The sequence below is a fragment of the Numida meleagris genome, chromosome 7 (assembly GCF_002078875.1).
Source record: "Numida meleagris isolate 19003 breed g44 Domestic line chromosome 7, NumMel1.0, whole genome shotgun sequence".
NCBI lineage: Eukaryota > Metazoa > Chordata > Aves > Galliformes > Numididae > Numida > Numida meleagris.
In genome coordinates this window covers 2,286,480-2,302,266 of record NC_034415.1, presented here as the reverse complement: position 1 = coordinate 2,302,266, position 15,787 = coordinate 2,286,480, and the positions used below count along the sequence as shown (strand labels likewise).

The 15,787-nt window shown below is 36.7% G+C and overlaps 1 protein-coding gene across 3 annotated transcripts in view; it reads left to right on the top strand.

The window, feature by feature from the left end:
• The window catches only part of NEK7 (NIMA related kinase 7), a 64,173-nt gene extending 51,978 nt beyond the window's left edge, over positions 1-12,195 (top strand). For 2 of the 3 annotated variants that reach the window (XM_021405150.1, XM_021405151.1), the window contains exons 9-10: positions 3,293-3,406; positions 9,319-12,195. In XM_021405150.1, coding sequence (XP_021260825.1) covers positions 3,293-3,406; positions 9,319-9,429 — 225 coding nt within the window. In that variant the 3' untranslated portion in view covers positions 9,430-12,195. The remainder of the gene's footprint in view (positions 1-3,292; positions 3,407-9,318) is intronic. The other variant, XM_021405152.1, reaches the window with a different exon arrangement.

Sequence of the window (15,787 nt, the reverse complement as noted above, 5' to 3'; positions counted from 1 at the left end):
CTTCAGGTTCACTGGTACTGGTGGTGGCAAGTGCCATTTTAACGTTCCGGTTTGCACACTTGCACAAATAGAAGACTAAAGGTAGCACAAAGGTGAATGAAGATTTTTTTAGTATTGCTAGTTTTTCCCCTCATTTGTTTTACTGAGGATATTTTTTAAATCTGGAAACAAGCAAAAACCTCAACGAATTAATTAGATAAAATAAGCATGTTTTAAGGTTATTATTTTCTTCTACATTTTATGAAATTTTATGAAATTGCTGGACAGAGTCAGTAGTCATTTTCTAAAGTTTCTTTTTATTTTTCCCAGATTGCTTGTTTGATTCTGGATAGACTGTGTTAAAAACCTCTGTAAAAATGAAATTTTTCTTTGTTCTAGAGAATAATTTAAAAATGGCTAAATATCCTTATCCTAGTTCTATTTACTACCTCAACATTTCAAAATACCTTTCTCTTTTTATTTTTTGATGTTTTATCAGGATGATATTTAAGTTGGTATGGTACTTTTTTTCTTTTAGAGTGAAACAGTTAGGGTTCTTACGGTTGATATGTATTGCATAACTGTAGTATGTGGCAATGTCTAAACCTACAGATTTTTAATATGATTTTTTTCTTTTTTGGGACACATTTATCCCGTTTAGTTAATTATACAGTACACCAGATTTTATTTATTTTGTTTTGGTGTTTATCATTGAGGTGTAATTTTGAAATTCAAGTATACTAAACTCAATATGTGCTTAACTTTTTTTTGATTATTTGGAAGAAGATGCTTAAGGTTCTTCAGTCACGCATGGCCTAATACATAGGATATTTATTATCGGTGTGGTTTTGTGCTGGTTATCTTTTTGCAATGCATGTTATGTCTACTGCTTGCATTTTAACGTGTTCTATTCTATTGATTTTATTTGGCGATGTGCTCTGGATTTTCTCTAGCTAATTGGAGTAAAGCTGTGGCATGTTTATCACCTCTCAATAAATGCTTAATTGCTGATAAACTTTTTTCAGTTATGTTTTCATTTGAGTTTAGACTAATTTGCTATAACGTATATTTTTTCTTTTAAAAGCATTATTTCTAACCTACATAATAGTACGTTATTCAATGCTAACTATGGGAACATTAAAAAGTATATTGTAGACTGAATTTTAGAGCCCCTGGTAGTTCTGAAGCCTCAAAAACACTTCCACTGGAGTTTTAATTGATATGCAACAAAGTAGACTTTACTAATTAAAATCAAGATGCTGTGCTTTTGCTACATGGACCTTTACATGGAAAAGTAGGTTTTACACATTTCCTTTTATTGTTCAGCGTAGCAATTGCATCCTTACAGGGTTGTAGGTTGGTGGCTTACAGTTCAAAAAAAAAAAAAAAAAGGGAGGAAAAAAAAAAAGAGAGGAGAGAGAGCTGCCACCAGCCCTGAAGACAGACAGTGGGCTTTCGTCCCTCAGACACCCCCAGAATACTAATCAGGGAAGTCAGACCCTGGAGGTCAGGGAGCAAGTCAATCATTCTAGCGATCGTCTCAGTGTGGAGGATCAAATTAGCCTGAAAAATTCAGCTGCTGGGAGGAGAGGGCGAGCAGCTGTCAGGGGCAGCAGCGAGATGCACTAATGAACCAGATGAATAGTGCAAAAGCTTGAAAATAAAAACAGGACAGTTGACATTTTTCATCTGTCAAAGCAGGAGATGCATGAAAATATAGTATTCCTGTTTTAACTCCTTAGGGGACATTCAGAAATTTTTTTAACACTGCAGCATTCAAACAAAAGTACTTTTTAATGAACACCTAGAGTACAAAAATGAGTATCTGTGCATTTATTTAGAATTTCTGCATGCGTACAGACCTTGCAGTTGATTTTTCTTTTCTTTTTTCTTTTCTTTCTTTTCTTTTTTTTTTTTGGTCTTTAGCTTGCATTTTTAACATTCTTTTTAAGGTAAGAGACAATAGCATGCAAATCCCAAAATTAACAGCGTTTTGGTAATGCGGTTATGGAATGTTTGGGAGGAGTGTAGAATTGAACTGTAGCATTGTATCCATTTGGGAAGCTTTAAAATGATTTATTCTTACTTGAAGTTTATATGAAAAAGTACTAAATACTTGAGAGATTTTTTTTTTTTAACCAGGTATTAAGTGAATGTAAGAGAATTGGGGAAATTTTTTTCATATGTTTTTCCCAGCAATGTTGATGCTTAGACACGAAAGAGTTAAGCTGATATCTGGAAGACCAGAAGACAGATGAGAGCCATTTTCAGCTTGTCCTGTCCCTGCTGAAGCTCACTGAGTAGCACAGCATGGACTAGCGTGTTTCACACACACTCTGCCTGTCTGGGGAATGTACACATTGTCCTTCCAAAATCAAACTTATTAGCACATGTAGAAAAGGGTGACTGACTTTGGGGCAGCGCTGCACTCAAAGCAGCGTTCGTGCTGCTGCGGTTCAAAGACTTGGAAGGCTTTGAACAGAATGGAGAGATTTTAAATGAATTTTAAAATTTGTAATCCTGCTAGCCATTGCATTTGTTTTCACCTTAAACGTCAAGTTTTAACATTGTCTGGAAGTCAAGCCTAGGCTTACTAATACTGCCTAGAAGATGGCTGTTTATGTAAGTGTTCTCCAGTAGCTGTTCCTGCATTCTTCTATTGCCATTGTAAGTTATAGTTACGGATGTCAGTTCTGCACTTCTGATGATGTTTTGGGAGGCCATATTAATTTTGGAAATAATGTGGAATAGCAGGTTGAATTATGAGGGTGTGTTTCTCTAACCTTTGTTACCTCTTTTAATTAAAAAAAAAAAAAAAAACACCACACAAAACAACACCAAAACCCTGCACCACTTTATCCAAGTCGAACTACAAAATCTGCTACTGTTAGCCAGAGTTTTTATCAGACAGTATTGCTTAGATCCGATGGTGTTTTCAAATAAATGATAAGCTTTCTTCCAAAAGCTCTTGAGAGGAAAATTACTTTGTGGGATTTTTTGTCCCCCTTCTGTGGTGCAGAGACTGTCCTAACTCACAGCGGTAGCTGAAAGTACCCAAATTTTCCACGTACTGTACTGATATAATTGTTACAGTATACAATGAAGCATTGCAGTATAAGGATTGTGACAGGTACAGCACACAATAACTACACAAACCCGTTATGCTGATAGTTAAGGAACTTCTGATTTTAGCACTGTGACAGGGAATCACAAGTAGTTAAAATTTGCTTTTGATTTGCTAGAGCTGGAGGTTTTATGGCAAAAAAAGTGTACTTAAACACACAAAAGAAAACTGTACATTTTCCTTAAACAGATGGCTGCACTGCAGAGTCCCTTTTATGGTGATAAAATGAACTTGTACTCGCTGTGCAAGAAGATAGAGCAGTGTGACTATCCACCTCTCCCTTCAGATCACTATTCAGAAGAAGTAAGTAATTTTCCTTTTCATAGGCTAGATCCTCATTTTAGTGCTGGCACGCTTCCAGTGAAGTAATGCACTTGTGTAGTTTTGTGTTATTTGCAGATGATGGCTGTGTTTTCTAGTTGAACTTGCTCAAGTGTTTCTGTCAAAACATTTTCCTGATACGGTTTAAAATTTTGGGGCGATTAAAGATGGAAACTTCATCCTGTTATCTTATTAATTTCATTGAGCTTCTTTGCAAGTATGACAAAAGCTTTCCCAGAATACGCAATGATATGTACTACATGTCATAGTGGGATTGAGTCTTAACTATGTATTATGCTTTCCTAAAAGCACAACTATACAAGTTTACGCTTCACAATAAATTAGTGCACTACCCTTGTTTCTCTAGAGGCCTGCATTAAAATAGATTATAATGTAGCTCACTAGTAAAAATGAATTGTTTAGTTCCCATTTATCTGCATTATACAACTACCAAGTACTGTTTGATACAACTGAATGGCAGTTCTTTTACAAGAAAGGGTGGACACAAACAGTAAATTTCAGAGAAATGTGGAAAGACATAATATAATTGCACATCACAGTGGGGTATGTTTTAAGTTGGTATATAGCTGTTCTTTACTGTCATTAATGCAAGGGGCATACTTCCTTTTTTTTTTGAGCTATAAAATGAAAAGAAACTAAATATTTTTCTTAAAGTAACAGGATAAAAAAAAATAAATGCTTGCTTGTTAATGATCTAAAATGCTAGTTTTGAAATAACTTTCCCGCTTTGAAAAAGAATGGGGTGAACTGATAGAAGCTGTAAAGCAAAGGATGCGTATTAGTAACCAATTCTAATTGAATTCAGCCTACATGAATTAAAGATTACTTGGAAAACACAAATAAAGACCATCACTGAAATACCTTTAATAAACATAGGGTTTTTTGCATTTTCATTTATAGAATAGGGATTGTAATTCTTAACCTTGAATTTTTTGCATTCAAAGACAGTGATTGGACAGTTAATAAAAGATAACTGCCCAGTGTTTTGTTTTGTTGTATTTACAGTGACAATTTTTCCTCTTCATGGAGGCAAAAACTAGACTTAAAAGGATAATTCCGTGACTTTGCAAAGGACAGAATTTTGATCTATTGTGTAATTTATGCAATAAAACTCTTTGTGGGTTTACCAATTAGTCATTTTTCCTTGACCGTTCTTAATTACTATTTATTGTAGGCTATAGATATGGCAGTTCATATCTCCAACTCGAGAACTGGAGGCCTAGAAATACAGTAGGGTGTGAACAATAATGCAAAATGATAGCAAGAATGTCAGGGGCCGTTCTTTGTTGTGTCATTCATGCTGTCTTCCTTTTTCCATGAAGCGCATGAATATTTCACATATCTGCATCCTCATCCTCTATTCTTCTTGACTAATTTTCAGACTGTCTGCATTTGCATTTCACATGGTAGCTGATTAGGAGATGCCGAGTGCAGCAGTGAAGCCTCAGCAGGCGGTTTCCATGGTGACCTTCAGCAGGATTTTAATGATGATACCACTAGTGGTTCGTTGAAGTTGGCCTGCCTGCGGGGCTACTTCGCTGCAGCTAAGTGTGAAGTTGGATATGCGGATTCCCAGCCAAGGGGCAAATATCAAAGCCTGGCCCAGATAGAAGGTCTTAGAGTTGGGACAGGGAAAGATGTTCCACCTTTTGCTTACCTCTGCGTAGTTTCCAGTGTCGGAAGCAGATGCCAAGCACAAGTTACATTTTCTTCATTTGGAAGTGTACATTTACTTCTACGCTTTGGGTGAGCCAGGTAGTTATAAAATACACCAGTTACTTTAAAATACAGTGAGAGATTCAGAGCTGTCACAGACGTGGAAATAGTAACTTAAAAGAAGTAATCAACAGAACTGTCAAGATTGCACTGAGAGCACTTCTTTTGTTCCCGTGTGAAAACTTGCATTATCTACGGTGTATACAAAAAATGCCTATGTGCGTTTGTTAGTTACTGCACCAAAGTAGAATTTAAAAAAAAACCAAAATCTTGTTTGAAAAATGCTGTACAGGTACAAACTGTAAAAAACAGGAACAAACAAACGTTGCCTATTTTTGTCTCCTGAATGATCAGTATTGGAAAGTTAGCTATCTACTCTTTAACCATGTTCGGAGCACATTCTGAGCAGTAAAGTTCAGGGGTTTCTGAACACGCAAATACACGTATTCTATAGCGAAGGATTTTCTGAAAGAATAATTTCATTTGAGCATTCATCGCTGCATCCTGTGATGTAGGAGTGTAAGTACTTTCATAACAAAGTGCAAGGCGATTGCTTTTTTGGAGAAACATAAGTAAATTTTAACGAGTTTCTCTAAATGTTAAACTCCCTGTAAGACTTTCTGTAATGTGTCACATTCATGTCATCAGAAAACAATGTGACAAAAAGATGCACCCCAGGATGAATGGATGGATATATATATTTTTAAATCTTTGATTAGAAATCCTAGTAGTCTAAGTTGTGTTTTCACAAACTTTGTTGAGCAGTAAGAGTCACAATGCAAGATTTTGAAATCTTTAACAACTTCAGGTATCTCAGTTCTTGAATATTCCTTAAGAAACCCTGGTGTTCAGGGTAAGTACTCAGTATTTACAGAAAAATGTTTTACTTGAGGGATTTGGAAGCTGGGGCTCCCTTGCTACCCCCCGTCAATACTCATAAAAATCCTGTCAGCCAATATTAGCATCACATTGCTTTTGTGGTAGGTGAAGTCTTTCAGCCTTCCCTCTGGGGTGTATTCCCTCACAAGTCCATAGCCAGTCCCCTGCCCAGATGTGAAGGCTGAATGCGCCAGAAGGTCTAGAATTGCAGTGTGGGTTGCCAGCATTCCTTCCAACACTGAGTTTCAGGAAGGTCTCCTATTCAGAGTAAGGTTTGTGAGTTTGTTATTATTATTTCAATCATCCAAAATTTCCTATACGAAAAGTTTTTCGGTTGGCTGACAGTGCCAAGTTCTTGCCTGTCACAGTCCTTAGTATTCCCCCCTCCCCTTCTCCTGACTTGCGCGATAATTGTTTATTTCATGGCTGAAAAACCTGCTAAAGTTAAAGAAAGTGTATCCCACTGCTCCGGTGTCAGGCTAAGCTCCAGGCTAAACACAGTCATTGTGCTAAGTGCACAGAGGAGGTTAAGAACAGTAAGCAGCCGAAGAAGTTTGCAGCTTGGGGATGCAACTGAAGGTCCCTCCAGCTCAGTCGTAAGTCTGTTCTGCCGGTTGGCCAGTCTGTGCCAGATAATAATAAAAAACATTACTTTGTTTCTAGCAGTAGTCTGACTTGAGAACCCCAGTGCCTCTTCCTGTGGTACTGTCAGGCTCTTCTGCTTCATGAGAATTTTATTAATACTTCAGGGGCTGACAAGTGGATCTCAGGTTCATTCAAATAGACACCCGTGTAGGTGGTTAAGAAGTAATACTATGGTGAAGTATTAGCAGCCAGCATGGACCCATTTTCAGTTGAGGACTGTCTCCGTACATAAACTATTTTCATTCTGCTCAGCTCTCTTGGTTTACAACTGAAATTTTGGGGGAGAAAGAGATTTAGCAGTGCTAGCAACCACCAGCATTTAAGTAGTAAGTCTCATAGCCAAAAGGTGTTGATGACTAGGGTTTATTTTACTGTGATAATTGCAAAGAATCGTTACCACTGACTGAGTTCATCTCTTGCACTGTGTTGAGACAAAAATTTCTAAATAAACTGATTCATGATTGTCCCTTATTATTAACATATTCTTGTAAACCTTTTCTCTCATCTGGGTAGTAGTGGCTACGTAATCGTTTTGGTTAGGGTTAGTAAATAACTGAATAAGTTGCGGACAGCCAAGACATCGTGTGGATGGATGGGTTTTTCTGGGTGTAGTTAGAAGGATGAGTAGGGTGAGAAAGTCTTACCTAAGGTAGTGATGCCATTTTGCTAAAGTGTCTTTGTAACCATTGAATCTCTATGGCCATCTTTGAAGCTCTGAACTGTAATATACTGTAACAGAAGTAACAAAGCAACTCTAAAGGAAGGCGTTCTGTTTAATGACTTAATTTCAAACTCAAATTGTTTATTGGATTTATTTTTTTTAATGGAAAAGTTCAGTTTAGAAAACAAAATCAGTTACCACAGGCCAGCATTTGAAAAACATGAAGTAGACTGGTGGAGCTAAAGACAGCTTCTCAAGCTTTTCACAGGTAAATTTATTAGAAGATCTACTATTTGCTGTTCTACCTACAGCAAATTTACTCATAGAAAGAGAAAGAATCCTCTGTTTTTCCTTCAATGATAGCTTTATAGGTGTCAATCCTTCAAGATCTTTTACTAAGACTTTATTTACTCAGTTCTACTGAACAGATGGAACTCTTCGCAGATAAAGACAGATGTATATGTACAAGATTCGATGTTGTATTCCCCAGATAAATTCCATTTGTATTCTCTTTATAAAATGTTTACATATTTGGTTGTAATTTCAGGATTGGGGTTTTGGGATGTTCCTAAGTGTTTCCTCTTTGCCGTGCAGGCTGTATAAGCTGTTGCACAGCAAGCTGTTGCTCTCTGCTAACACGCCGTGTCTATTAGTTACTCCATGTCCCAGCTGCTGCTTCTACGGGAGCTTATTTTACCTTTTCTATTACATTCTGGTAGTTATTTCTTATGGTAGTTCATAATTTCCAGCATTCTGTTCTTGAAATAATTGGGTGTTTCTACGGACTCATAGTTTTTCCTGTCTGTGGTATGATATTTTTATTTATTGCCTGCCAGAAGGAATGTGGTAGCTTTTAAAAATCCATTAGATAAACTTAATGTATTTGAGATTCAAACAGCAGGTCTGTTGCTCATCATTTTGCTTTTATGTTTCCCTTTTTGATTGATGGTCAGATCCAGCAATCTGATCGCTGTCTTCAGAATTCATCACCTCATATTTAAGTATTAATTTCTCTTTAGTAAGGAAGCAGAATTTTTTAGTGACAGTTTCTGTATTATTAAATGTGGAGGAAACCTGTATAATGTGTACCATTTACAATTTGTGCAAACAAAATTATAAATAGTTTTATGTATAATGTTTGTTTCTTCAACTTCTGGACATCCTACTCTAGTGCATTGAAATTCATCTTCTGAAAAACTAAGAGTATAATTAGAATTTAAAATCGTTCTTGATCTTGTTATACAAAGCAGGAAGAGAACTCTCTGATGGCACATTTGAATATGCTGTCTGTGTTGCCTTTGAATAATCGTGGTGATGAGGTCACTCTGTGTTAGTTGCAGGAACTAGGTTTTCTCAGTAATCACACCTAAGAATGCTTCTGCGAACATATTTGTGAATTATTTGTTTCTTTCTGTAAAGGAAAAATAATGACCTAACCCTACAAATAAAAACTAGGATGTAGACCAAAGGTTATTTACTCCAGAATCATGTTTCCAAGGCCAACATAATGTGATGCTTCCCCAGACTACTTTCCCAACGTCCATTTTTGAGTTGAGAATTTTACTAAGTCAAAGGTAGAGCTTTTATTTTTAGAAGTCCTCAGTGGGTTTGATAGGAGTTGCCATTTAAATGACGTATAATGAAGTTACACGCACGTTTGAAGTTTTGTGTAGGACGGATTAGAACTTAGGTCTCCTCGTTACTTTTTCTGCTTACCATTTTTTCTGGTGATAGTATAGAGTGTAAAAAAAAATCGTGTGAGTGTTGCATATGTGCTTACATAAAACTGTGTGCAGTACACGTGGAAAGAGAGAGAGAGAGAGAGAGAGAGAGAGAGAGTGCTGAGCGTGTGTTTATGCAGAGTTGCTGTGCTGGGCTAATTGTTGCCAGTCTTTTCAGTTTGAATTTGAGAATGCACAAATACTACTTGGCAGGATTGTTGGCTTTCTTACATGTTATTTTCCTCTCCTAGCTGCGACAATTAGTTAATATGTGCATCAACCCGGATCCGGAGAAGCGACCAGACATAACCTATGTCTATGATGTAGCGAAACGTATGCATGCACACACTGCGAGCAGCTAAACAGACATCAGATCCTGAAGATCAGAAATATTCAAGTATTTTAAATAAATCATCCCACCTCCTTGTTTTGCAGAAATGTAATTATTTGAAGCTTACTGTTGTGCTTTGTAAACTCATTTATATACAAACTTCAATGTTTTCTGTTTATTTTTATTTTTTTACTTTTTACCAACTTGCAGTTTTAGCGGATTTAAGTATGTAAAGCATAACTTTAAAAGATACTGAGAACCACTGTTTTCCATGTTTTGAATTCAAGTATATTTTCTTTACTAACAAAATGTGTTCAGTTGGGCCTCAGTTTTAAAACACAGTTGCACTTTTGCACAGGATACAGATGTTAAGCTTATGTAGAAGCAAAATGTCTGAATCTCACACCTTTTTAGTAATTTATAGGAAGTAGGAATCAGCACAGTTATGTTTATTTTAATCTTAGTTTTAAAAGGGGTATAATTATTATAGAAGGTTATTGTATTTTATACCAAATTATAGTTTGCAGTTCTCAGCACGTGAGTAGACAGATGACACGATTAGTTCTGTGCTTGCCAAATGTGATGGGAAAATAGTGGAAAAAAGCCTTACACTGAAATTACTTTAATGTCCCTTTTCATTTTGCTATTCTGTCATAATGCACATAAAACATTTGTCGGTGGTTTTATGGGAAAATTTAAGGTGTTGATTCTGCAGTTTGATCATTTTCAATAGCCTTGTGCAGCACTGCCCCGGGGCAATGTGAGTCTGCATAGCTGAGTGTTAAAACCATGCAGATGCTTCTTGTAGCGAATGGGGTTCTTTTGGGGCTAGCACGTATGAGAAGATCTGATTAAAAGATGTTATCTTTAAGTTACAAATTTCTGACTGTTTCTGTAAATGTCACTATTTGTAGATTTTTGTATTTAAAATAATTTGACCTTATAATACTATATTTCAAGATGCTTTTAAAATACCAAAATCTTTTGGAAAAGATTGTGTACTAAAGCACAAAATGTATTCTTCACGAATATCAGATTTTGTGTATTGTATCCTAAGAAGTATCTTTATATTTAGCAAAAGTATATTTGTGCATTTATGTTTAAGAGAAAGTTGCCACTTTCATTTTCGAAACAAGTGTTGATGCAAAATGTCTTACAGATACTTTATTATTAAAAAGGAAATTCACAATATTCTGGTTAAATCTTAAGACCTCTCTGGTATGCTTAATAATGTTTTCATTGTTAAGGGAAAAAGGGTATTTAAAAATGGAGATAGGACTCAAATTTCTTGAATATCAGGATGGAACTTCTTTAGAGAACACACAGAACTATCAAAACAGAATTCTTACCAGTGAGATTGCTAAGAAGCTGTTACTGTCAGTTAAATCTTTTCATTATATGGGTAAAAAGAAGTTAGTTTAGAGAAAATCAGCAATATATACATCCACGTGTAGGTTCTGTATGCGGTCAGCTCCCTGCACTCTTTTGTTGTTTCTTTTCTTCTCCGTGCAGCTTTTTATTAGATGCAATGCTCAAAGAATAAAAGTCCAAATGTGGGAAATATCAAGTCAAATCAGTTGTGTTTTGGGTAGGTGTGTTTTTTTTGTCTCTGTTTTTCTTTTTTAAATTAGAAACACCATGGAAATTCTATCTAGCAAAATGCAGGGGCTTTTAAACAGTCTGTGCCAGATCTTCATCTTAGTACATTGTTTTTCTGTTGTTTTGTTTTAATTTTCAGACTTTGTAGGACAAGTCCTTAATTTTCCTTCTTGCTGCCGTGTTTACTTGATCTAGTCTTGTAGGACTCCAGTGGAACAAGGTATAGGAAGGAAGTGCTTGAGAAACCTTGGTTTGTGTTTAACAACCTCTGTATTTGCATTCACGTGTTATCTGATAACTGTATTTTAAACAAATGATGGTTACATTCTAGTTCAGATGCCGGAGTGAAATGGCTTTTATTGGAAAAGGCAGCACGGTACTTGTTTGATTGCTGCTATTAGTTTCTAATATGCACAAGTACTCAAATCATTGTTCCCTGAAATGGACTAGACTATTAAACATCACTGAAAAAAAGCCAACATAATTGGGCTATGTGCATCTAATGCATCAACTATTATTACTTTTCCTAAAAGAAACCAATATTAGGTTTTTTCTTTTCTGGAAGGATACTTGGAGTAAAGAAATAACGAGTTACAAGTTAGCAGATGTGTAATTCATTGGTGTGGGTGGTTTTTTTGTATTGCTGATTAAATTCTGTGCTGAGTAAAAGTAGTAGTTGTTTCTACTTCAAAATCTGTAGAATGAGTGGTACAGATGACTTGGGTACCAAAGTTTGTATTTGAGTAGCCTCTATGGGTTAATGGAACTACTTGCATAACTGAGGTTCTAGAATCTATCCCATAAGTAAAAGCACCTAGTAACGTATGAAAATGATAATGTCTGTTGTAATAATTCCATATGTGCTGTGCTATGCATTTTATAAAATGTTTCCTGTTATAGAAACACCATTCTATTTTTCATATGTTGTTGATGGTGATATTTGGCACTATTTATTTAAAATTATGGCATTACATGTTTGTTTTCTTTAAAATGAACCTGTTATATTTCTAAGCAAAATGGTCTGACTTGCACCCCCTTTTATTTCAGTAGTACTACGGTATTAAATTGTTTCATGACTGAACTTTATGCTTTGAAGGCCATTGCATTAAAATCTTGTCTACTATCTTGAAAGCTCCCCTGCTGTGCAGTAGCCTAATAAAAATAAAGCATACAGATATTAAGTATAGTGTAAAAATAACAGTGCTTCTATTATATTTTTTCAAACTTTTCTTATTACAGATATGCTACAGTAGTTGCTGCCTGTCTTGCGGTCAGTTTACTGTTTCCAGTATTTAATTATAGGTGAGTGTTCTAGACAGTAATGACAGAAAGTACATAAAAAAATCTTTTTCCTATCATTTGTCAAAAATTGTATCAAAAATACTACACTAGATATGTTCACAATTAATTATAAACTGTGCTTTTATATAAAATTACTCTGAAGCAATATGAAAATATCTAAAAGACCTAAGAATAAGGAAGAGTTTCTATTTATGACCCCAGCTTTTGTGAGCTCCTGTCAGCTCTTGCTGACAGGTAGTGTTTTTTTTTTTTTTTAAGGAATTTCTGTAATTTCGAGTGAACCTTGTTTGCGCACACAATGAATTAATAGGGATCGGTAGGGTATCTGTAAATGATGTACACTGCTCTTTTTTTTTTGTATTTTTGTATGTCATTGTTTTGGTAGGACAGACTAATGTATTTTTCCCACTTCTGTTCAACTTTAATGATCCAGTTACTCATTGTAAGAGCAGGCAGTAGAAGTATGTGTTCTGGTAATAAAGCAGAAACTTTAAAAACATGCCAATATACAGGAAGATGAAATACAGTATTAGATGTGTCTGAGCATGCTAGTGTTTTATTCATGCACACGATTAAGAAAGCCATAAAGAGTGAAATTGTTGACAGAGTCTTGGAAATGGAAAAGGACTTCTGTTTGCCAGCGGTTCTCAGTTATCTCTGAATGGGACCCAAAATTGCAGTGACGTTTGTTTTCAACGAACCGTCCACTTGGTCTCTATCTTGACAGTTAGCCAAAGAAGAGAATCTTAATGGCCGAATTTGAATGCCCGTGGCAAATGCTGCGTCAGGCATTTGTGCTTTTAGGAATAGGAGGTTTATGTGAGGGGAAGGCAGCGAAGGCCTTCAGGTTGTGTTTTGTGGGGACTTAGTTCGGTCTGGAATTAAAGGTGCTGAATAGCAGAGTTCATGTGGTCTTTTTTCCGTCATTTTAATACCATTTTAGCAATCTGAAGTTTTTCCAACCCTGCCACAAACCCATAATCAGCTAATAGCCATTGACCGTGCTGATCTTCTGGATTCTGATCTTTGGTTTGGTCTGGGTGAATAACTAAATCTTCCTGCTGAGATCACTGAAGGGGGAAAATAGAGGCGTTGGGCATACCCGGTGATGTGTTACTTAATTTCCAAATGTGATTCAAATACAGATTTTAAAGGATCTTTTCCACTCTTCACTCCTTTCCCGAAGCCTTGCTCTTCAGATCTTTCTTTCCTGATTTTCATATTCTTCCATTGCCTCTGCTTCATCTTCCCTGTTGTCTCTTCTTCCCTCTTTCTAACTCGAAGTTCTTATTTTCCAAATGGCCAATAGTTCCGTTCTTTATTTATGACGTTGCTAAAATCCACCCATTCCTGCCTTCTCGTATTTTATCCCTCACCATAGGCAAGCCCTATTTTTGTTTTGTTCTGATCACTACTTAGATCCACTGTTCTTCATTCAGTTTTTCTAGCTGCCACTTTAATTTCTGGTTTTAGACAGATGTTTTCACTGCCTCAATCATTCCCACGACCTCATCTGTACTAAATGCTGTGTGCTTTATTATCTCTAATTTTTAAATTCCCTTTCTCTGATCACTACCTGCTCTCTTTCAGCATATCTGTCTTTCTCTCTCCTTTACCCTGTCACTCACTCCTTTTGGGATCTCCAGTCTATTAACCTTTCTGACTCTTACTCTTCTCAGCTGCCTCCTTCCTTCACTGGCCTTACCTCCTTTTACTCGCTGGTCTTTATTTTCATCTCTGTCTGCTTCTCTGTATGTGGTTTCTTTGGTTGCTTCTCACAGTGCCCTGTCTCTTTTACCCTCCCTAGACATCTTTTCATGTAATTTCTTAATTTCTGTTCCTCCTTTTCTGAATATCTCTGAAGAATGTCAACACAACAAAGCTTTGGACTCAGCTCTGCCTTACCTGTTTTAATTTTCCTTCCAAATGGACTTTTTAACCACTTCTATCGTGTCTTTTTTCTTGGTGAGTTTGCTTCTGGGTTTGCTTTTCATTTTAGGTTTTAGGTGTTGGTTTTTTTTCTTCCCCGAATTGTTCTACTTCCTTAGAATTTGTTTCTGAACCAGGCCTCTGCCTCTCACCTGTGTGAGTCTGTCCCTTAAATTTCTGCAGCTCTTGCGCATCTCTTACTCTTTTCTAGAATTACTTTCACGAATGACTCCTTCACTAGCAACCAAATTTCTCTTTTCCTCCTGTCTTGAAGAGGGTGGCTCCCCTCATTTTAACTGGTTTGATACTTTGCCCTTTATTCCTCATTTAGCATCCCCTTAGTTTGTGTACCAGAAGGTCCTCTCTCTTTGTATTCGTGTCTTTTGTTTTGCCCTGTAATTCAGGTGCCCCAAAGATCCAGTGCTCCCTTCCCCAGTTTGGTTCTCCTATAGTTCTATCTCTGGATGATTTCTTGACTTTTTGGCCAGTTTTTAACTTGTTGATTCAAAGATCTAATTTTCATTCTAAACTCCCTCTAGACTTTTTCCAGCATCCCTGGTGATTTTACTCGCCTCTTGATTTTCCAGGGCCACAACCTTTCTCTCTCTGAGATGTCTGCCAGTCATATGTCTCTAAAGTCAGCAATACCAGATTCCACGCCTCTTCACTGTCCGTGTTCTTTCTTTTATCTTTACCGTTGTAACTTCTGTGTCATTTTTCACTTCTTTTCCTCCCTTCAAAGTATCAAAATCGACAAGAGTAAACAGTGGTCTTTGGCCTTTAGCTGTTTCGTGTGCTGAAGAAGGAACTCCATCGAATTACTGACCGTTTTGTGTTTTTAAGACAGTTCAGTTCCTCAAAGTTACCACTTCAGAGCTGGAGTAGATACCATTTCTCCAGCACTTGAAAGGTTTTTTGAATTTGGGCCATGAGTTAATTTTCTACCACTTCAACTGCAGGTTTTATCTTTCATTTCTCTACCTTATCTAACTTCGTCCGGTTCTATTTCTGCGCATACATCTAACAGCAATTTTCTTGTGTTACAGCAACCTGATTGCAGTGCATTTATCTTTGTTTTTCAAGTAAGGATGTACTTCACAGCTTCACTGGCTGGGTCCAGAGTGTATGGCACGATGCTCCTCTTTGGTACTGTCCCTCCCTTGCAGTGGTTTCTCTTACTTGCTGTTCTCAGTATTGTGCCTAACTGCAGATACACTGTGTTGCACTGCAGGTTAGTGTACATAAAATTGAGGCAGCTGCAAATGAGGTTGCTTGCAGTACTGCAAGTTCTTACCAAAAGCCAAAATTCTGTTTGCCCTGTAGGGATGGAACGGAGCCTCTGTGCTGTGCTAATTCTGTATCCACGTGACCCTAATTTAGTGTCAAATCAGATGTGTCTGCAGTGCAGTGCATTTTTTTCTGTGCGCATATACTGTTAGCCTTCCCAGCTGTAACAGGCTTTCAGATTTGGAAGACTATATTTGCAGAGATGCACCGATGATCGCATTGTCTGACCTTTGATTACTTCTGGTTGTTTTATCCTTACACATCTGTTGAGA